Here is a 22,732-nt window from a genome sequence, read left to right as displayed (position 1 = left end):
ATCGACAGCGTTGCTCAGTGGCAAGAGCCTGCGCTTGGGAGTCGGAGGTTGTGGGTTCTAATCCCGGCTCCGCCACCTGTGTGGCAGGTCACTTCTCTTCTCTGTGCCGCAGTTCCCTCATCTGTAAAATGGGGATGAAGACTGTGAGCCCCACGTGGGACAACCTGTTCACCTTGTATCTATCCCAGCGCTTAGAACAGTGCTCGGCACATAGTAAGCGCTTAACAGATACCATCATCATTATCATCATTAATGACGGGTCGGGGATCCAACCAGGGAATTGTCTGCCTGCTTCCGAAGGCCCCGTCCTCAAACAGGACAGCAAGCTGAGCGGGCTGTTGTGGAATGCGTTTCCCAGCACTGGATCATGTGAGTTTTGATTTCTAGAGTTATTCCAAGTCCCGGGACATCCACCCAACGACCGATCAGTCGTTCTGCCGCCTTTCCACCCGGGGACGGGGTAAAGTTGAGATTCGGGAAATGGAGCTGGTATTCGCTCTCCCGACTTCCTTGCCGTCGCTGGGGAAAACTGGACAGTTTGGGAAGCAGCTGACAGAGAAATCCAGTTGTTTGTTCACAGCTATAAATTATATATTATAAATTACTGATTTATATTAACGACCGTCTCCCCGCCTAGACCGTGAACTTCGGTGGATGGAACTCTCCCAAGTGCTTAGTACAATAAATACCACTGATTGGTTTGGAAGAGAACCGCTGGTTTTCCATCTTCTTATTTCCCTCCTCACCACTCCCACCCTCCTTTCTTTTTCCATCGTTGCATGCACAACATTAAATAAATACACTCCATAGGAGACGGTGGCGATTCTGTTCCCTTAAATGCTCCCCCTCTTAGTCCCTTATTTATTGTACCTCTTCCGCTGCTTGAACGAGCTAAACCAAAAGGCAGATGTAGCCTTCGTGCTGGGGAGAAGGCCTAGAGACACTGAAAGCCAAGTGCCCGGGTCCTAAAGTATTCTAGGTACGTGAAAAACCAAGAGACGGAGTAGAAGGAGGAAGCGTCTCGCTCCGGCATGGTTGAGAAAGTGGGCTTACGAGAGCCGACGGCTTTGGGGCGGGCTCGCATCTCGCTCCGAGACCCTCTCGGTCGGCCACGATGGGTCCGTCACGACTGGGTACCTCAAAGCAGGGCGTCCTCGCTCTGTCGCTCTACTCTCTGAGCCCTTCCCTCTCCCCCAAATCCTCCGTGAACCGTTGGGTGAGTCCCTGATAGGGGGAAACAGCGGAAGCGTTAGAGAAAAGTTCAACCCCCGGCCCCTCGAGGGGGGTGCAAGGTGCAGGGACTTAATTCCTTGGGTCGGTGTCATGAAGTTATCAATTAATAAAGACTCTCACAAAGAGAAAAGAAACCCCACGGCCCGCGGGCAGCACGGAGTGCTTCCGTGGAGAAGTGCATCTTTACAAATATACAAATCCAGAGTCCCGTCGCTTATGTACAAAGCAGTAAACCAATCCCCATGGATAGCCGCGTCAGGGTGGTCTCTTTCCTTTCAAATAGGATACCGAGTTTGATCATGTCACCTGCCTCGGGCCATAGTGAGGTGAGAAGACCCACTCCTGTTAAATGGAATTGTTTCCTTCTCCAGTACAGGGCCAGGGAAAGTTAAAAACTCAGCCTCACCACCTCCGGATGCCATTTCCTGAGCTGTATTCTCCAAGACCCGGCCGTTTTCTGCTGGGAAAGCTGGGCCCTTGGAAAGCGCTGGTTAACTCTTTCTTGAAAGGCAGTCGAGCCTCCGGGGCCCCGAGTTACTAAGCGGGGAGTCGAGCACCCGGGGTTTTCGCGGGCCGGGGGAGAAAGTTCGGAAAGCCACCGGTTCGCTCCTACGGGGACGGGTGTCGGGCCGCTCGCGTGAAGAGTTCGCCGACCATCAGGAGGCCCGGAAGGAGTTAAATGAGGACAGGCCCCAGCGACCGGCCTCCGATTTCCGAAACAACCGCCCCGTAGGCTTAAAGTGCCTCTGCCCGGCCAACAAGGCCGCATCGCCGAAAAGCATGTTTAATGTTCTTGATCTCCAAAGGTGTCCTCCTCTCAGACCCACAGGCCTAGGCCCAGAGAGCTCAACACACCTCAGAATAAATAATCTCACCTCCCTAATGTATTTACAAGCCAATTTGGTATCTGAAACATGTTAATAAATAGTTTACAAGGTGTGGGGGGGGTATTAGAGGGGCCTGTCTCTCTCTCTTTTAACTTAAGGGGTTGGCTAGCCACAAAGCCTCCCCGCCTTATTTACAAAAGCCTCAAAGTGACTCTGAAGAGTTCCCAGTGTCGCGCCCCCGTTCTGGGCCTCACCCGTCGTCCGTCGGGGCCACCGCGGCCAGGCCGACCACGTATAAAATATTATATGTACACAACTCTCCCATCCTTTGGATGTGGGCGGTTCATCGTGACTCTGTGGTTCCCTTTCGGCGACAGGAACGATTTAAAAAAAAAACCCAAGGCGTTCCCCTGTCAGAATATCCCTGAAAGGAACTCCCTGTGCCCGTCCAGCTGTCCGAAGTCCGTTCGACGCCGGCGATCGTCACGCGGGGCCGGAGGTCGGGTCTGATCTCAGGGGAGCCCGTCGTCTTCCAGGCTTAAAGCCACTCTCTGGGGAGACAAACGAGACGGTCGGAAAGATGGAACCCCCCGCAACCTGGGAGTCAGAAGGACTTGGCTTCTAATCCCCGCTCCGCCACTTGTTGGGTGGGGACCGTCTCTGTCGGTCGCCGATTTGTCCTTCCCAAGCGCTTAGTACAGGGCTCTGCACAAAGTAAGCGCTCCATAAAGACGACCGAATGAATGAACACCCCTGAGGAAACCCCACCATCTGATCGAGGAGAAGCAGCGTGGCTCAGTGGAAAGAGCCCCGGCTTTGGAGTCAGAGGTCATGGGTTCAAATCCCGGCTCCGCCGATTGTCAGTTGGGTGACTTTGGGCAAGTCACTTCACTTCTCTGGGCCTCAGTTCCCTCATCTGGAAAATGGGGATTAAGACTGTGAGCCCTCTGTGGGACAACCTGATCACCTTGTAACCTCCCCAGCGCTTAGAACAGTGCTTGGCACATAGTAAGCGCTTAACAAATACCAACATTATTATTATTATATTAACCTCCTTAACGCTTAGAACAGTGCTTTGCACATAGTAAGTGCTTAATAAATGCCATTATTATTATTATTATTCATTCATTCATCCATTCAATTGTATTTATTGAACGCTTACTGTGTGCAGAGCACTGGACTGAGTGCTTGGGAAGTACAAGTTGGCAACATACAGAGACGGTCCCTACCCAACAGTGGGTTCACAGTCTAGAAGGGGGAGACAGAGAACAAAACAAAACATTAACAAAATAAAACAAACAGAATAAATATGCACAAGTAAAATAAATAAATAAATAAATAAATATTTATTATTATAGAGTCATCCTCTCAGCCACCCTCGGCACACTTGTTGTTACGGTGGTTTACCGATTTACTGGTTGGACCTTTTATTTTTTTCCTGTCTAGTGGGGCTCTTGTTCTTTTTCCTATTTTTGGCCATTTATGTCCACTTTTTAAAAACATGGTATTTGTTACATGCTTACTACATGCCACGTGCTGGGGTAGAAAAAACTCAGGTTGGACACAGTCGCTGTCAGTCAATCAATCAATTGTATTTATTGAGCGCTTACTGTGTGCAGAGCACTGTACTAAGCGCTTGGGCAGAACAAGTTGGCAACATATAGAGACGGTCCCTACCCAACAGTGGGCTTCCAGTCTAAGGAGGACGGAGTACAGATGAGGTAACTAAGACACTGAGAAGTTCAGCGACTTGCCCGAGATCATACTTGCCCGGTAAGTGGCGGAGTCAGAAATCGAACCCAGATCCTCTGACTCTCAGGCCTGTTTCCACGCAGCTGCTTGCCTCCCCCATGAGACTGTAAGCTCCTTGAGGGTAGGAACCTCGGCATTTACTTGTACGGCACCTTTCCAAGAGTAGACTTTCCACTTTTTTAAAAAATCGTATTTATTAAGCGCTTACAATGTGCAAAGCACTGTTCTAAGCGCTGGGAAGGCTACAAGGTGATCAGGTTGTCTCACAGGGGGCTCACAGCCTTAATCCCCATTTTAATAATAATAACAATAATAATGGCATTTATTAAGCGCTTACTATGTGCAAAGCACTGTTCTAATGCTGAGGAGGTTACAAGCTGATCATGTTGCCCCACGGGGGCTCACAGCCTTAATCCCCATTTTAATAATAATAATAATAATGATGGCATTAATTAAGCGCTTACTATGTGCAAAGTAGTGTGCTAAGCGCTGGGGAGGTTACAAGGTGCTCAGGTTGTCCCACGGGGGGCTCACAGCCTTAATCCTCATTTTAATAATAATAATAATAATAATGGCATTTATTAAGCGCTTACTATGTGCAAAGCACTGATCTAGGCGCTGGGGAGGTTACAAGGTGATCAGGTTGCCCCACCTGGGGCTCACAGCCTTAATCCCCATTTTAATAATAATAATAATAATAATGGCATTTATTAAGCACTTACTATGTGCCAAGCACTGTTCTAAGCGCTGGGGAGGATACAAGGTGATCAGGTTACCCCACGGGGGGCTCACAGCCTTAATCCCCATTTTAATAATAATAATAATAATAATGGCATTTATTAAGCACTTACTATGTGCCAAGCACTGTTCTAAGCGCTGGAGAGGTTACAAGGTGATCAGGTTGTCCCATTGGGGGTTCACAGCCTTAATCCCCGTTTTAATAATAATAATAATAATGGCATTTATTAAGCGCTTACTATGTGCAAAGCACTGTTCTAAGCACTGAGGAGGTTACAAGGTGATCAGGTTGGCCCATGGGGGGCTCACAGCCTTAATCCCCATTTTAATAATAATAATAATTGCATTTATTAAGCACTTACTATGTGCAAAGCAGTGTTCTAAGCGCTGGGGAGGTTACAAGTTGATCAGGTTGCCCCACGGGGGGCTAACTGCCTTAATCCCCATTTTAATTATAATAATAATAATAATGGCATTTATTAAGCACTTACTATGTGCAAAGCACTGTTCTAAGCGCTGAGGAAGTTACAAGTTGATCAGGTTGCCCCACGGGGGGCTCACAGCCTTAATCCCCATTTTAATGATAATAATAATAATAATAATAATAACGGTATTTGTTAAGTGCTTACTATGTGCAAAGCACTGTTCTAAGCACTGAGGAGGTTACAAGTTGATAAGGTTGCCCCACGGGGGGCTCACAGCTTTAATCACCATTTTAATAATAATAATAATAATAATGGCATTTATTAAGGGCTTACTATATGCAAAGCACTGTTCTAAGCGCTGGGCAGGTTATAAGGTAATCAGGTTGTCCCACGGGGAGCTCCCAGTCTTCATCCCCATTTTACAGATGAGGGAACTGAGGCCCAGAGAATAATAATAATAATGATGGCATTTATTAAGCACTTACTATGTGCAAAGCGCTGTTCTAAGCGCTGGGGAGGTTACAAGGTGATCAGGTTGTCCCACGGGGGGCTCACAGCCTTAATCCCCATTTTAATAATAATAATAATAATGATGGCATTTATTAAGCACTTACTATGTGCCAAGCACTGTTCTAAGCACTGGGGAGATTACAAGTTGATCAGGTTGTCCCATGGGGGGCTCACAGCCTTAATCCCCATTTTAATAATAATAATAATAATGATGGCATTTATTAAGCACTTACTATGTGCCAAGCGCTGTTCTAAGCACTGGGGAGGTTACAAAGTGATCAGGTTGCCCCATGGGGGACTCACAGCCTTAATCCCCATTTTAATGACAATAATAATAATAATAATAATAACAAAAATAATAATGGCATTTATTAAGTGCATACTATTTGCAAAGCACTGTTCTAAGCGCTGGGGAGGTTACAAAGTGATCAGGTTGCCCCACGGGGGACTCACAGCCTTAATCCCCATTTTAATAATAATAATAATAATAATAATAATAATAATGGCATTTATTAAGTGCATACTATGTGCAAAGCACTGTTCTAAGCGCTGGGGATGTTACAAGGTGATCAGGTTGCCCCGCGGGGAGCTCACAGCCTTAATCCCCATTTTAATAATAATAATAATGATGGCATTTATTAAGCACTTACTATGTGCCAAGCGCTGTTCTAAGTGCTGGGGAGGTTACAAGGTGATCAGGTTGTCCCACGGGGGACTCACAGCCTTAATCCCCATTTTAATGATAATAATAATAATAATAATAATAATAATGGCATTTATTAAATGCATACTATGTGCAAAGCACTGTTCTAAGCGCTGGAGAGGCTACAAGGTGATCAGGTTGCCCCGCAGGGGGCTCACAGCCTTAATCCCCATTTTAATGATAATAATAATAATAATAATAATAATAATAATAATAATAATGGCATTTATTAAGTGCATACTATGTGCAAAGCACTGTTCTAAGCACTGGGGAGGTTACAAGGTGATCAGGCTGCCCCACGGGGAGCTCACAGCCTTAATCCCCATTTTAATAATAATGATGGCATTTATTAAGCACTTACTATGTGCCAAGCGCTGTTCTAAGCGCTGGGGAGGTTACAAGGTGATCAGGTTGTCCCACGGGGGACTCACAGCCTTAATCCCCATTTTAATGATAATAATAATAATAATAATAATAATGGCATTTATTAAATGCATACTATGTGCAAAGCACTGTTCTAAGCGCTGGGGAGGTTACAAGGTGATCAGGTTGCCCCACGGGGGGCTCACAGCCTTAATCCCCATTTTATTATTAGTAGTAATAATAATAATAATAATAATAATGGCATTTATTAAGCACTTACTATATGCCAAGCACTGTTCTAAGCGCTGGGGAGGTTACAAGGTGATCAGGTTGTCCCATGGGGGGCTCACGGGCTTGGGGAGCCGGCCGAGGGGCACTCACCGCGGGATAGACGTGTCCAATCTGGGCGGCTTGGCCGATGTGGATCTCGTCCTCATCCTCGTCCTCTGTGGTCTTCCTGTACACAGGGTTGTCGAAGTTCATGCTTTTGGTGTTCTTCCGTTTCCAGTTCCTCCAGATGAGGTATCCCCCTAGACACAGCAGGGCAATCCCCACTAGGAACAGGGGCGGGGGGCAAACGCTTTAGCGGGAGGAGGGACAAGGCCAGCAGGTTGTCCCAAGTCTTCATCCCCATTTGACAGATGAGGTCACCGAGGCCCAGAGAAGAACAATAACCATGATGGCATTTGTTAGGCCGGAGAAGCAGCACGGCTCAGTCTTACCTCCTTCCCTTCCCCACAGCGCCTGTATACATATGTATATATGTTTGTACATAGTTATTACTCCATTTATTTATTTTACTTGTACATATCTATTCTATTTATTTGATTTTGTTAATATGTTTGGTTTTGTTCTCTGTCTCCCCCTTCTACGCTGTGAGCCCACTGTTGGGTAGGGACTGTCTCTAGATGTTGCCAACCTGTACTTCCCAAGCGTTTAGTACAGTGTGACCTTGGGCAAGTCACTTCACTTCTGTGAGCCTCAGTGACCTCATTTGTAAAATGGGGATGAAGTCTGTGAGCCCCCAGTGGGACAACCTGATCGCCTTGTATCCCCCCCAGCGCTTAAAATAGTGCTTTGCACATAGTAAGTGCTTAACAAATGCCATCATTATTATTATTATTATTATTATTATTTTTCTGATGGGAGGCAGGATGCTGAGAAGGCACAGTCAGAGGGTGAAGAACCAGGAGAAAGGGGGGGACCGGCCTTCTAGACTGTGAGCCCACTGTTGGGTAGGGACTGTCTCTATATGTTGCCAACTTGGACTTCCCAAGCGCTTAGTACAGTGCTCTGCACACAGTAAGCGCTCAATAAATACGATTGATTGATTGATTGATTGATTGGAAAGAGCCCGGGCTTTGGAGCCGGCGGTCAGGGGTTCAAATCCCAGCTCCGCCACTTGTCAGCTGTGTGGCTTTGGGCGAATCACTTCACTTCTCTAGGCCTCAGTGACCTCATCTGTAAAATGGGGCTGAAGACTGGGAGCCCACCGTGGGACAACCTGATCACCTTGTAACCTCCCCAGTGCTTAGAATGGTGCTTTGCACATAGTAAGCGCTTAATAAAATACCATCATTATTATTATTAAGCACTTACTATGTGCAAAGCACCGTTCTAAGCACTGGGGGATACAAAGTGATTAGTTAATTAAGGATGGCATTTGTTAAGTGCTTACTGTGTGCAAAAAGCACTCTTCTAAGCGCTGGGGAGGATAATAATAATAATGATGGCATTTATTAAGCGCTTACTAGGTGCAAAGCACTGTTCTAAGCGCTGGGGAGGATAATGATAATAATAATGATGGCATTTATTAAGCACTTACTAGGTGCCAAGCACTGTTCTAAGCGCTGGGGAGGTTACAAGGTGATCAGGTTGTCCCCTGTGGGGCTCACAGTCTTAATCCTCATTTTACAGATGGGGTAACTGAGGCCCAGAGAAGTGAAGTGACTTGCCCAAAGTCCCACAGCTGACAATTGGCGGAGCCAGAATTTGAACACATGACCTCTGACTCCAAAGCCCGGGCTCTTTCCACTGAGCAACACTGCTTCTCTATGTGAAAGTGAAAATGAAATGAACGTGAAAAGTGAAATGAATTGCCCAAGGTCACACAACAAGCACTAGGCAGAGCCAGGATTCGAACCCAAGTCTTCTGACTGAGTCCCAGGCTCTTTCCACTAGGCTACGCAGCTACTCTCAGAGTGGCCATTTTTCTCATTTAATTCCTTCAGATCATTCTGCCGGGAAGGATCGTCAGGAAGTCGACTCGGTGGTTGAGGGATGGACTTCTCCAAAATAAAAAATTCCTTTAAATGACAAAACATCTGCATCGGCTCCCTCCACACGACACCTCCTCTACAATGACCAATTTAAACCAAACTCACGTCCGTGAAAAAAGAGGATTGTTTCCCCCAAAGCAACAGAAGAAGGTCACCGCTTCCCAATGTCCACGCTTTAGGTTTTTTTCAAGTAACGGCACAAATTAAACCTTATTTTTCAGCAGGTTTTGCATTGGGAGGCAGCTGGTAAGCCAAACATGGGCGAATTCAGGTGACCTATTATCCCCGTCATCTATTTGTTTGTGATTCCTGCTTTCAGAAGAATTGGCATTAATTGGAACACTGAAAGTAATTTCAAATGTCAATCAATCATATTTACTGAGCACTTACTGTGTGCAGAGCACTGTACTAAGCGCTTGGGAAGTACAAGCTGGCAACATAGTTCAAATGTCAGTTCAGAGTTTTACAGCTTGAAACAGCTCATCCTTCAATAATTAAGTCAATAAAATTAACAATTTAATTTAAGCAGCGGTGCTTTAAACAGCTCATCCTTCAATAATTGTCAATAAAATTAACAATTTAATTTAAGCAGCGGTGCCTTTTTTGAGGCCTGGAGGAGTCATTACAATTAGTGATTCATAATTAGTATTTTATTGACGTCCACACGTGGGATTGCCAAGCATCAAAGGAACGGTGATGATTGGAGGTAATTTGATAAACATTCAGAACGGCTGCATAAATGACATGCCTCCCAATTACACCAGGAGTTAACGAATGTGTTTAAATGCTATGGAAATGGATCGAAAGGGCAACTCAACCTTAATTAGAAACCAGGTACCCCTTCCCCCCCCTGAATTAGAAAGGGCCTGGCGTGGGTTTTGGTACCAAGTGAGACTGAGCTAAAATATGCAATTTAAACCTCTACACTTTTTACTGGAAGAGACCGTCTCTGCTGAATGGTGGACCGCACTCTCCCGAGCGCTTAGTACAGCACTCTGCACGAAATAAGCGCTCACCAAATAATAAATGGCTTCATTTTTGGTGGTCTCTGAGGGCCGAACGGCCAGGACAGGAGCCTGGACCCTCTCCGTCAGGACACTCAGTGCATTGTGAATCTCTCCCTTCCCCTCGACCCCAGGAGATCCTGCATCCAGGGAAGCAACTTCCTCCCATATCTCTACCGCTTGGAATGGCAGGAATCAACAGTCATTTTCTGTGGGAAGAGTGGGACACAATCTGGACACAAACCCAACGGGCAGGGTGGGCGTGATCGCAGAAGCCAACGTTGAGGTGGGCTGCACAAATCAGATGACATCGCATCAGCCTCCCCTTAGCTCCACAATCACTGGACTGATGTGATCCTCCGAGTAATAATGGCATTTATTAAAGCGCTTACTGTGTGCAAAGCACTGTGCGAAGCGCTGTGGGAAAATCCAAGATAATCGGCATTTATTTATCCATTTTTTTAACGGTACTTAGTACTAATAATAATAATGGCATTTATTAAGCGCTACTACGTGCAAAGCACTGTGTGAAGCGCGGTGGGAAAATCCAAGATAATCGGCATTTATTTATTCATTGTTTTAAACAGTACTTATAATAATAATGGCATTTATTAAGCGCTTACTACGTGCAGAGCACTGTGTGAAGCACTGTGGGAAAATCCAAGATAATCGGCATTCATTTATCCATTTTTTTTAACGGTACTTAATACTAATAATGATAATGGCATTTATTAAAGCGCTTGCTACGTGCAAAGCACTGTGCGAAGTGCTGTGGGAAAATCCAAGATAATCGGCATTTATTTATCCATTTTTTTTAACGGTACTTAATACTAATAATGATAATGGCATTTATTAAAGCGCTTGCTACGTGCAAAGCACTGTGCGAAGCGCTGTGGGAAAATCCAAGATAATCGGCATTTATTTATCCATTTTTTTAACGGTACTTAGTACTACTAATAATAATGGCATTTATTAAGCGCTTACTATGTGCAAAGCACTGTGTGAAGCGCGGTGGGAAAATCCAAGATAATCGGCATTTATTTATCCATTTTTTTAAACGGTACTTAATACTAATAAAAATAATGGCATTTATTAAGTGCTTACTATGTGCAAAGCACTGTGTGAAGCACGGTGGGAAAATCCAAGATAATCGGCATTTATTTATTCTTTTTTTTAACGGTATTAAATACTAATACTAATAATGACATTTACTAAGCGCTTACTACGTGCAAAGCACTGTGTGAAGCGCTGTGGGAAAATCCAAGATAATCGGCATTTATTTATCCATTTTTTTAACGGTACTTAATACTAATAATGATAATGGCATTTATTAAAGCGCTTACTATGTGCAAAGCACTGTGTGAAGCGCTGTGGGAAAATCCAAGATAATCGGCATTTATTTATTCATTTTTTAAACGGTACTTAATACTACTAATAATAATGGCATTTATTAAGCGCTTACTATGTGCAAAGCACTGTGTGAAGTGCTGTGGGAAAATCCAAGATAATCGGCATTTATTTACCCATTTTTTTAATGGTACTTAATACCAATAATAATAATGGCATTTATTAAGCACTTACTATGTGCAAAGCACTGTGTGAAGCGCTGTGGGAAAATCCAAGATAATCGGCATTTATTTATTCATTTTTTTAATGGTACTTAATAGTAATAATGATAATGGCATTTATTAAGCGCTTACTACGTGCAAAGCACTGTGTGAAACGCTGTAGAAAAATCCAAGATAATCGGCATTTACTTATTCATTTTTTTTAATGGTGCTTAATACTAATAATGATAATGGCATTTATTAAGCGCTTACTACACGGAAAGCACTGTTCTAAGCACTGGGGAGGTTACAAGGTTGTCCCACGGGGGGCTCACAGTCTTCATCCCCATTTTACAGATGAGGGAACTGAGGCCCAGAGAAGTGAAGTGACTTGCCTAAAGTCACACAGCTGACAAGCGGTGAAGCCGGCATTTGAACCCGTGATCTCTGACTCTAAAGCCCGGGCTCTTTCCACTGAGCCACGCTACTTCTTACGTGCTTACTATATGTCAGGCGCTGTACCAAGCACTGGGATAGATCAATCAATCGTATTTATTGAGTGTTTACTGTGTGCAGAGCACTGTACTAAGCGCTTGGGAAGTACAAGTTGGCAACATATAGATAAGTTATTAATCAGGTATGACACAGTCCCCGTCCCACACGGGGCTCACCATTTTAATCCTCATTTTACAAATGAGGTAACTGAGGCACAGAGCAGTGAAGTGACTTGCCCAGAGTCGCCAAGCAGACAGGAGGCAGAGTCAGGATTAGAACCCAGGTCCTGAGTCCCAGGCCCGGGCTCTTTCCACCAAGCCCCGCTGCTTCCCAGAAGGAAGGCTTCCGATCCAACAGTCCCCGGCTGAGGCCTCAGAGGCCCTGCCGCCTCGTTACAGGGTCGTTCCCCCCAGACGCTTGCCCTGTGGCCATCTCCTAACTCGGGGCGTACGGGGGGCCGGAAGAGAGGGGGAGAAGGTGATGAAAGATTGGATTTGGGGGTTCGGGGGGCGGCGGGGGTCCCGGCCTGGCCACCCGGCAGGGGTTTGGCTGAGGCCTGCTCACTGGGCTGACTTCGGGGCGGCGGGCACAGAGGCGGCCAGAATCGGAAATTATCCACTTTGACTTGGTCAGCGCCAAGAAAACAGCCCACCCGCCTCCATTCCCTTCCCTCTCCCTCTCCCATCAAACCCCGATTCCCTCCCCAATCCCGTGCAGGTTCCCATCCCTCCCTCTCCGGCCCTGTCCTCCTTCCTCTCCCCGATTCCCTCCCCATTCCACCCAGGTTCCTTTCCCTCCCCTTTCATCGCTGTCCTCCCTAGCCCCCATCTCACCCCGAGAGTGGGGGGCCGTGGAAGCCCAACTCACCGATGGGGACCACTGCCCCGGTGACGGCGGCCGCGACGGCTGAGTCCAACTTGCCGGCTCCGTTCCCATCTGGAAAATAGTTTCATTCATTCATTCATTCATTCAGTCATATTTATTGAGCGCTTACTGTGTGCAGAGCACTGTACTAAGCAGGTCCGCGCCACCCACCCGGCCGGTATCTAACTCGACCCGCCAGCCTGGGCGTCTGCTCCAAGGGTGCGTCTTCTCATGCGACTCCGTTGTGTCTGTCTATCTCTCGCCCTCGGACTTGCTTCTCTCCCTGACTCTGTATCTCTCTCTCTCAATCAATCAATCAATCAATTGTATTTATTGAGCGCTCACTTTGTGCAGAGCACTGTACTAAGCGCTTGGGAAGTACAAGTTGGCAACATATAGAGATGGTCCCTACCCAACAGTGGCCTCACAGTCTCTCCTATCTCAGATTCTCTCTCTCTCTCTCTCTAATAATAATGGTATTTGTTAAGTCCCTACTATATGCTAAGCACTGTTCTAAGCACTGGGGTAGATACGAGGTAATCAGGTAATCTCGCCGTTCGTCGGCCTGACAGTTACCGTCCACGTCAAGCTCCCGATGTGTTTCTGTGTCTGTCTCTCTGCCTCTCAATCGATCGATCGATCGATCGATGGTATTTTCTAATCACTTACTGTGGGCACAGCACTATATTAAGCGCTAAGGAGAGTACAGTACCAGAGAGTCGGTCGAAATGATCGCTGCCCACACGGAGCTTACAGTCCACAGGGGTAGACAGATATTGCCATCGATTACAGATTCATTCATTCATTCAATCGTATTTATTTATTCATTCATTCATTCATGCAATGGTATTTATTGAGCGCTTACTATGTGCAGAGCACTGTACTAAGCGCTTGGGAAGTACAAGCTGGCAACAGATAGAGACAGTCCCTACCCAACAACGGGCTCACAGTCTAGAAGGGGGAGACAGACAACAAAACAAAATATATTCACAAAATAAAATAAATAGAATAGTAAATATGTACAAGTACAATAAATAGAGTAATAAATCTATACAAACATATATACAGGTGCTGTGGGGAGGGGAAGGAGGTAGGGCGGGGGGATGGGGAGCGCTTACTGTGTGCAGAGCACTGTACGAAGCGCTTGGGAAGTCCAAATCGGCAGCATATAGAGACGGTCCCTACCCAACAACGCGCTCACAGTCTAGAAGCAGCGTGGCTCAGTGGTAAGAGCCCGGGCTTCGGAGTCAGAGGTCATGGGTTCAAATCCTGGCTCCACCAACTGTCAGCTGTGTGACTTTGGGCAAGTCACTTCACTTCTCTGGGCCTCAGTTCCCTCATCTGGAAAATGGGGATTAAGACTGTGAGCCCCTGTGGGACAACCTGATCACCTTGTATCCCCCCAGCGCTTAGAACAGTGCTTGGCATATAGTAAGCACTTAACAAATACCATCATTATTATTCATTCATTCATTCATTCAATCGTATTTATTGAGCGCTTACTGTGGGCAGAGCACTGTACTAAGCGCTTGGGAAGCACAAGTTGGCAACATATAGAGACGGTCCCTACCCAACAACGGGTTCACAGTCTAGAAGGGGGAGACAGACAACAAAACAATACATATTAACAAAACAAAATAAATAGAATAAATATGTACAAATAAAATAAATAGAGTAATAAATATGTACAAACATATATACAGGTGCTCTGGGGTGCTGTCTTCTAGACTGTGAGCCCACTGTTGGGTAGGGACCGTCTCTATATGTTGCCAACTTGTACTTCCCAAGCGCTTAGTACAGTGCTCTGCACACAGTAAGCGCTCAATAAATACGACTGAATGAATGGGGAGGGGAAGGAGGTAAGAGGGGGTATGGGGAGGGAGAGGAGGGGGAGAGGAAGGAGGGGGCTCTGTCTGGGAAGGAATTATTATTAGAAGGGGGAGGCAGACAACAAAACAAAACATGGAGACAGGCGTCAAAATCGTCAGAACAAATAGAATTAGAGCTCTATGCGCATCATTAACAAAATAAATAGAATAGTAAATATGTACAAGGAAAATAAATAGGGTAATAAATCTGTACAAATATATACAAGTGCTGTGGGAAGGAACTAGGGCCGGGGGGAGATGGGGAGGAGGAGAGGAAAAATGCAGGATATAACAGTATGTACATAAGTGTCACGGGGCTGAGGGTGCAGAGTGAATATCAAAATGCTTAAAGGGTACGGATACAAGCGATTCAGACGGGAGAGCAAGTAAGGGAAACGAGAGCGTAATGGGGAAAGGCGTCTTGGAGGAGATGTGATTTCAACGCCTCAAAGCCGACGGTGAGGAGTTCCTGTTTGGTGTGGCGGTGGGTGGGCTGGAGGTTTCCGAGGACTAGCGAACTGGTTTCTGTACGGCTCTTCTAGACCGCGAGCCCGCTGTCGGGTAGGGACCGTCTCTATATGTTGCCAACTTGTCCTTCCCAAGCGCTTAGTACAGTGCTCTGCACACAGGAAGCGCTCAATAAATACGATTGAATGAATAGGGCGGCCTCTCTGCCCTAGTAGGCCTTTATGGCGGAAAGGGACAGGGATGTGCGGAGCGTGGCGGGAAGTTCGCTGCCCCAGAGGATGCTGGGAGTGAAAAAGGGTCATGCATTCATTCAATCGTATTTACTGAGAGCTTACTTTCTGCAGAGCACTGTACTAAGCGCTTGGGAAGTACAAGTTAAATCTGTACAAATACATACAAGGGCTGTGGGGAGGGAGGGGAATGCTCCCTTAGGTCAATTAATCAATCTTGATTGATTAATTGACCTAAGGGAGCATTCCCCTCCCTCTCCACAGGGTTAGGGAATTGACCAGTAAATACAATTTCATCTTTATCAATCAATCAATCAATCATATTTATTGGTCAATTCCCTAACCCCACTGTCGCCTGTCCACATGTTTGGTTTGGTTGTCCGCCTCCCCCTTCTAGACTGTAAGCCCGCTGGTGGGTAGGGGCCGTCTCTATATGTCGCCAACTTGGACTTCCCAAGCACTTAGTCCAGTGCTCTGCACACGGTAAGCGCTCAATAAATACGACTGAATGAATGAATGATCAAATCAATCAATCGTATCTATTGAGCGCTTACCGTGTGCAGAGCACTGTACTAAGCGCTTGGGAAGTACAAGTTGGCAACACATAGAGACGGTCCCTACCGAGGTTGGCTCTCCGGCCAGAAGAGCCTCTGAAACGGGAGAATGTTTCATTTCTGGCACGAGACCGGGAGTCGGGGGACCTGAGTTCCGATCCCGGCTCTGCCGCTTGCCCACTGTGTGGTCTTGGGCAAGTCACTTCGCTTTGCTGTGAATCCGTCTCCTCCTCTGTTAAAGGGGATTCGACAGCTGGGGTCTGCTTCCCCCTTTGTCTGTGAGCCCCACGTGGGCTAGGGGCTCTTTCTGATCTGTCACTTGGCACATAGTAAATGCTTAACAAATATCATTATTATTATTATTGTTAGGGACTCCCTGTAGTTAGCAAATTATTGAAAGCATTTTATCCCTTTCTCCACCCTTTTTGGGTGCCCAATGGGTCCCACATTGCTGATCTGTCACTTGGCACATAGTAAGCGCTTAACAAATATCATTATTATTATTATTGTTAGGGACTCCCTGTAGTTAGCAAATTATTGAAAGCATTTTATCCCTTTCTCCACCCTTTTTGGGTGCCCAATGGGTCCCATATTGCTGATCTGTCACTTGGCACATAGTAAGCGCTTAACAAATATTATTATTATTATTGTTAGGGACTCCCTGTAGTTAGCAAATAATTGAAAGCATTTTATCCCTTTCTCCACCCTTTTTGGGTGCCCAATGGGTCCCACATTGCTGATCTGTCACTTGGCACACAGTAAGCGCTTAATAAATATTATTATTATTATTATTGTTAGGGACTCCCCGAAGTTAGCAAATGATTGACAGCGTTTTATCCCTTTCTCCACCCAACAAAGGACAACCTTTTTGGGTGCCCAATGGGTCCCACATTGCTGATCTGTCACTTGGCACACGCTTAACAAACACTATTATTATTATTACTATTATTATTATTACGATTATTACTATTACTATTATTACTATTATTATTACTATTATTACTATTATTATTATTATTATTATTACTATTATTATTATTGTTAGGGACTCCCCGAAGTTAGCAAATGATTGAAAGCGTTTGATCCCTTTCTCCAGCCAACAAGGGACAACCTTTTTGGGTGCCCAATGAGGCTCTGAGGACTATGGGTCCCACATCGGTCAAACATATAGACACAGATGCACATGCTCAGAAATGACGTCACCGTTGGTGGTCTCTATATGTTGCCAACTTGTACTTCCCAAGCACTTAGTACAGTGCTCTGCACACAGTAAGTGCTCAATAAATACGACTGAATGAATGAATGAATGGTGTTCTTTTCTAATCCAAAGACCCAGATCCTTTTCTACAGTTTCCTCGCCTGGGTCACGACATACCAAGCCCTCCTTGGAAAAGGGAGTGTTGTATTTCCAAACGGTGCTAAGCCCGGAATGCCACGGCTCCTGCCGGGGCTCAACTGGACGCCGGGAATGGCGGGAGCGTCCGCAGTCCAAGTTGTCCCGGGGGTGGGGCCGCTTGCACCTTGGTTGGAGTTGCAAACCCGCCTGTCAGCCCCGGGAGTGGGATCTGACCCGTCAGAGTGCGTGTCCAACCCCACTCCCTTCGGATGAGTTGGGGGGTGAGTGTTTGCACGTGTGCATGCTGGCTCAGGGGGTGAACTCTGGCCCCCGCGGTCAGAGATTTTTGGGGCTCTCCATCGGCTCTCTTGCCAGTCCTGAGCTCTAGCCCAGGCTCTAGCCGGGGGTCCATCCCGCAGGGAAGGGAAAACGAAGGTGCCACGTTGTCTCCACGTGGCGATGCTAAAAATGGCGGAGGGGCCCTTGGCTGGCTGGGCTGGGACGGAGCAGCAGAGGGAATCACTGAGGGCCTCCACCTCTTTGGAGCACCACACTGGGGGGACCGGCGATGGGGCCGGGAAGGGAAACCAGAGTGGGGGTAACAACTCAACCTCTCCCGGCTGGCCCAGGCCTCCTCTTTCTCCCCCCGGCTCCCTGCCCTCCGCACCCTGACGCGCGACAGAGAGGAGAGAGGGCCCGTCTCCTCACCATGCCTGGAGACGCTGTAGTTTCCGGGAGTCGGGACGGCCGGGGCCGACGGGCTAGCGGGGCCCCTGGCCTCTCGTGGCGGGTTCCGGGGCGTCGTGACGCCGGGCAGCAGGCTGGCATCGAGGGCGGGCGTGGTGGCGGAGGCGCCTCTCCCCGGGGTCGGGACTGCCGCTGGAGAGGAGGCAGCGGGGGCGGCAGGAGCCACTGGAAAGCACCACGCGGGATCGCCTGGCTCGCTCTGGCTTCCGGAAGGTCTCCCACCCCCAGGGACCCCCCGCCGCCCCGGAGGGGTCCAGGCTGGCCCACGGGGCCGCAGAGCAGAGTGGAGACCCCGAGGCCGCTCTTACCTCTGTAGCACCTCTTCCTGTCCGGCCCCAGCCACAGGCCGTCGGGGCACGCGCAGGTGTATTTTGGGGAGCCGCTGGAGACCTGGGGGGCCGGGAGACACAGGTACTCACAGCCCCCATTCGTCTGGGAGCTCAGATCGCAAGCATCCGGGGCTGGGGGGGGGAAAAGAAAGCAGCTTAAGGACCCCACCGGGTGCCCCAGGGGCGGGGCACCCCCATCCTGGCAACCAGGAGAGGCCACCCCAAAACTCTACTCCCTCAGAATTTGGTCCTTTCCTTCCTAAACTGGGTCCCCTGGGCTCCGGGGAACGCAGGCCGAACGCACCGTCTGGGACCTTGCCCAGTGGGGCGGGAACAGGAATAATAATAATAATAATGATAGCATTTATTAAGCACTTACTACGTGCCAAGCACCGTTCTAAGCACTAGGGAGGTTACAAGGTGATCAGGTTGTCCCACAGCGGGCTCACAGTCTTAATCCCCATTTTCCAGATGAGGGAACTGAGGCCCAGAGAAGTGAAGTGACTCGCCCCAAGTCACACAGCCGACAATTGGCAGAGCCGGGATTTGAACCCATGACCTCAAGGAAGCACGGGGGGATTCTGGTCCTGACTCTGGGATCCCTACCCGTGCACCTCCCTTTCCTCACTGGGAAGAGGGGCCGATCCATCAAACGTTCGCCCCCGTCTTGCCTCCTAAAAGTGGCATGAAGGGTAATCGCGGGTGAAAACGAAAACTCCGACCCCAGAGACAGGTGCTGTGTCCATCCAAGAATCACCCAAGCCAATTCCCAAATCGGGGACGACTTCGAGGAAGTCGTCCGGCCCACCCCCCGGGCACCGGGCGAGCAAACGAAGAGCCGGGGTGGTTAACGTCATCTGTGCAACCCCAGTTGGACCCGCGGATCCCACGGCGCCCGCGGCCCCGGACCGCGGCCTGGGCAAACCCACCCAGGGTTCAGACCACCCCATCCCCGATCTTCTTTGGGCTTTCTGGGACTTGGGGGGCTGCAGAGGTAGAAAAGTAGGTGCCGGGGGGTCGAGGCAAAGTGTTTGTGGGAGCCCCTGGTAGGAATGCCAGGAAGGAGGTGGGAAGGGGCTGGGGCCGGCAGAGCAAGCCCTCTGGGCCTAGAGGAGGCAAAAAAAATGGTGGGGTAGGAGGAGAAGAGGGAGAAAGCAGTAGAGAAGACACAAACTGTAGGTTGTTAATCCCCCTCTGGACTGAAATCTCGTCGCAGGGAAAGTATCTGCTATATTGCTCTATTGTACTCTCCCAAGTAATAATAAAAATAATAATGATAGCATTTATTAAGAACTTACTATGTGCCAAGCACTGTTGTAAGCACTGGGGAGGTTACAAGGTGATCAGGTTGTCTCCCGGGGGGCTCCCAGTCTTCATCCCCGTTTTCCAGATGAGGTCACTGCGGCCCAGAGAAGTGAAGTGAATTGCCCAAAGCCACACAGCTGAGAAGTGGTGGAGCCGGGATTTGAACCCATGACCTCTGACTCCAAAGCCCGGGCTCTTTCCACTGAGCCACGCTGCTGGTCACTGAGGCCCAGAGAAGTGAAATGACGTGCCCAAAGTCACACAGCAGTGTGGCTCAGTGGAAAGAGCCCGGGCTTCGGATTCAGAGGTCATGGGTTCAAAACCCGGCTCCGCCAATTGTCAGCTGGGTGACTTCAGGCAAGTCACTTCACTTCTCTGGGCCTCAGTTCCCTCATCTGGAAAATGGGGGTTAAGACTGTGAGCCCCCCGTGGGACAACCTGATCACCCTGTAACCTCCCCAGCGCTTAGAATGGTGCTTTGCACATAGTAAGTGCTTAATAAATGCCATTATTATTATTGTGATTAAGTGGTGGAGCCGGGAAAATGCCATTATTATTATTATTATTATTATTAAGTGGCGGAGCCGGGATTTGAACCCATGACCTCTGACTCCAAAGCCCGGGCTCTTTCCACTGAGCCATGTTGCTTCTCAAGTGCTTAGTTGAATGCTCTCCACCCAGTAGGCGCTCAATAAGTATGACTGACGGACAGGGAGGGGGACAGGATGAGCTTCTAGATCCGTTTCTCCGTCCACGTGCGTCTCTGACACTGGCGGCATCTCCGAGTCCCCGGCATTGACTCCGATCTCTGGCGGGGGCTCTTTTCCGACCCCCTTGCTTCCTCATTTCTAACGCCATCCGCGGTTCCCGCTCAGCGGGCCGGCCGGGACACAGAGCTCTCCCACGGACACACAGATCCCTCTCTGCTGAACGGCCTCAGCCGGCCCGGGACCACGAAATATCGGAACCACTGCCTACTTTTTTTTTCTTTTTACGGTATTTGTTAAGCGCTTACTATGTGCCGGGCACCGTACTAAGCGCTGGGGGAGATACGAGAAAATCAGGCCAGAGTAGAGGCCAAACTAGGTTGAGGAGACGAGAAATCAATCAGAGCAGGCCTCGTGGAGGAGCAGTGACGCCAGAATGGCTTCGGGGATGAGGAGAGTAATCGTTGCCAGATATTTATTCTATTTATTTTATTTTGTTAATTTGTTTTGTTCTCTGTCTCCCCCGTCTAGACTGTGAGCCCGCTGTTGGGTAAGGACCGTGGCAACTTGTACTTCCCAAGGGTTAGTACAGTGCTCTGCACACAGTAAGCACTCAATAAATACTATTTAATGAATGAATGAATGAATGAATGGGAAGAGGGAGAGAATTCCAGGAAGGAGGGTGGGTGCAAACGAGAGATTGGCGATGGGAGCCGGGAAGCAGAGCGAAATCGGGACCGGAGAGAAGAAAGATTGGAGGCAGGGAGGCCAGCGAGGACGCTGAGGCGGTGCTTGGACCTGCGTGGTGGCCGTTCGGTTAGAGAAGACGAGAAGTTCGTGACGGAAGAACTGACAGGATTTGGAGGCGGAATCGGCGGACTGAGAGAGCCAGAGGAAGCGGGGATGATGCCAGTGTTGGCAGCTTGAGGGATGGAGAGGATGTTGGCAACAGTGATGGGAGAGTTAGGAAGATGAGAGGGGTTTGGGAGGGAAGATGAGGAAGATGTTTGCACAAGGGACACCTCTTCTCTTCCTGGACCACTGAGGGGGAGGCAAAAGGGGGCACCTAGGGAATCCATCCCGGGGCGGATGCGGGGCGGGGGACTTACCTTTCGGCTGCTTCAGCTCATGGAAGATAACAATGTCATGCGGGTTGTTGAGGTTCTCGGCCAGGACGGTGACGCCCAGCCCGTTGAGCCGGTTGGCACTGAAGATGGCCTCGTTCTCCAGGTCCGTCCAGAACACCTTGTCCTGGCAGGATAGACAGAGCCCCGCGCGTCAGAGACCCCGAGCCCCGTCCTGCCCCGCGGGAGCCCCTCGCCGGCAGGGAGCCGCGGGGAGCGGACGCAGGAAGAGCCCCAGCGTCTGGGTCACGAAGCTGTTTTGCTCTGAAGGATCTTCGTGACCGTGGCAGGCCGGCTGGCGGTGCCCAGCGCCGGCTTAGAGTTAACGATTTCAGCGTGAAGGCGTTGGCGTTCCCCCTGGCACCCGTCTCCAGACGGTGGCATCTGCTAGGCCCAGTAATGTCGTCTAGTTGTCCGGGGGGGGGGCTCGGACTAGGACCCTGGAAGTGCCGTGAGGGGCTCTGCGGGCAACTTTCTTGCTCTGTTCCTTGAATGACGGTAACCGTGGCCCATGGGAAATACCGCGGCCTTCCCTCTGTTCTTGGCGCAGATGTCCGAGCCGTGTATCTTCTTGGTGTCTGTAAATCGTGGCAAGAATCGCCGGTCCCAGAAGTTGGGAGAAGTTTGGCTTCGACTCCAGTTGTGACTTCCTCCAAAGTTGGAGGCGAGGAAGGCCGCCTCATCACCAGGAGAGATTCCCAACCTCCCTCGGCCCCTGACCGTCCTGGGCCCAACTCCCAGCCCCTCCAGCCGTCTCCAAAAGTGGCCCCAAGTCAGTTGGAGGAATCCTACGGTGGCTGCCAACTTGTACTTCCCAAGCGCTTAGTACGGTGCTCTGCACACAGTAAGCGCTCAATACATACGATTGATTGATTGATTGATTGATTGGAACCATCTCCTGGAACCCCAGCTTTTGGCTAAGGATGGACCTTCTAACGTATCCTCCTCTGTCTTTCCAGATCAAGAAGGGCTCCGATCTTTGCGGTCACTCCTGATCTGGAAATCGTTTCATCCCTCTGAACATCCTGGAGAGTTTAACCTTGTTATGCGCCGGAAACGAATCCTCTGATTCTGTTGCACTGTACTCTCCCAGGCGTTTAGTACAGTGCTCGGCAAGTAGCAATCACTCAATCAATGCCACCAATGGATTAAATGATTCTCTATATCGTCCCCAGCTCAATTATCCCTAAGCAGGGACCAAAACTCCACAGGCTAATAATAATAATAATAATAATAATAATAATAATGATGGCATTTATTAAGCACTTACTATGTGCAAAGCACTGTTCAAAGGCTGGGTGATCGGATTGTCCCACGGGGGGCT

The 22,732-nt window shown here is 48.6% G+C and overlaps 1 protein-coding gene across 1 annotated transcript in view; it reads right to left on the bottom strand.

Moving 5' to 3' along the window:
- Positions 1-267: 267 nt before the first annotated feature.
- Positions 268-22,732, bottom strand: part of LRP8 (LDL receptor related protein 8) — a 151,344-nt gene continuing 128,879 nt past the window's right edge. Inside the window, exons 14-19 of the mRNA XM_038766282.1 lie at positions 21,394-21,535; positions 18,252-18,404; positions 17,905-18,108; positions 12,744-12,812; positions 6,933-7,105; positions 268-2,611 (exon numbers count right to left, since the gene is read on the bottom strand). Coding sequence (XP_038622210.1) covers positions 2,573-2,611; positions 6,933-7,105; positions 12,744-12,812; positions 17,905-18,108; positions 18,252-18,404; positions 21,394-21,535 — 780 coding nt within the window. The 3' untranslated portion in view covers positions 268-2,572. The remainder of the gene's footprint in view (positions 2,612-6,932; positions 7,106-12,743; positions 12,813-17,904; positions 18,109-18,251; positions 18,405-21,393; positions 21,536-22,732) is intronic.

The sequence above is a fragment of the Tachyglossus aculeatus genome, chromosome 24, assembly GCF_015852505.1.
Source record: "Tachyglossus aculeatus isolate mTacAcu1 chromosome 24, mTacAcu1.pri, whole genome shotgun sequence".
NCBI lineage: Eukaryota > Metazoa > Chordata > Mammalia > Monotremata > Tachyglossidae > Tachyglossus > Tachyglossus aculeatus.
The sequence above is the reverse complement of the archived record's forward strand: the minus strand, read 5'-3'. Positions and strand labels throughout refer to the sequence as shown.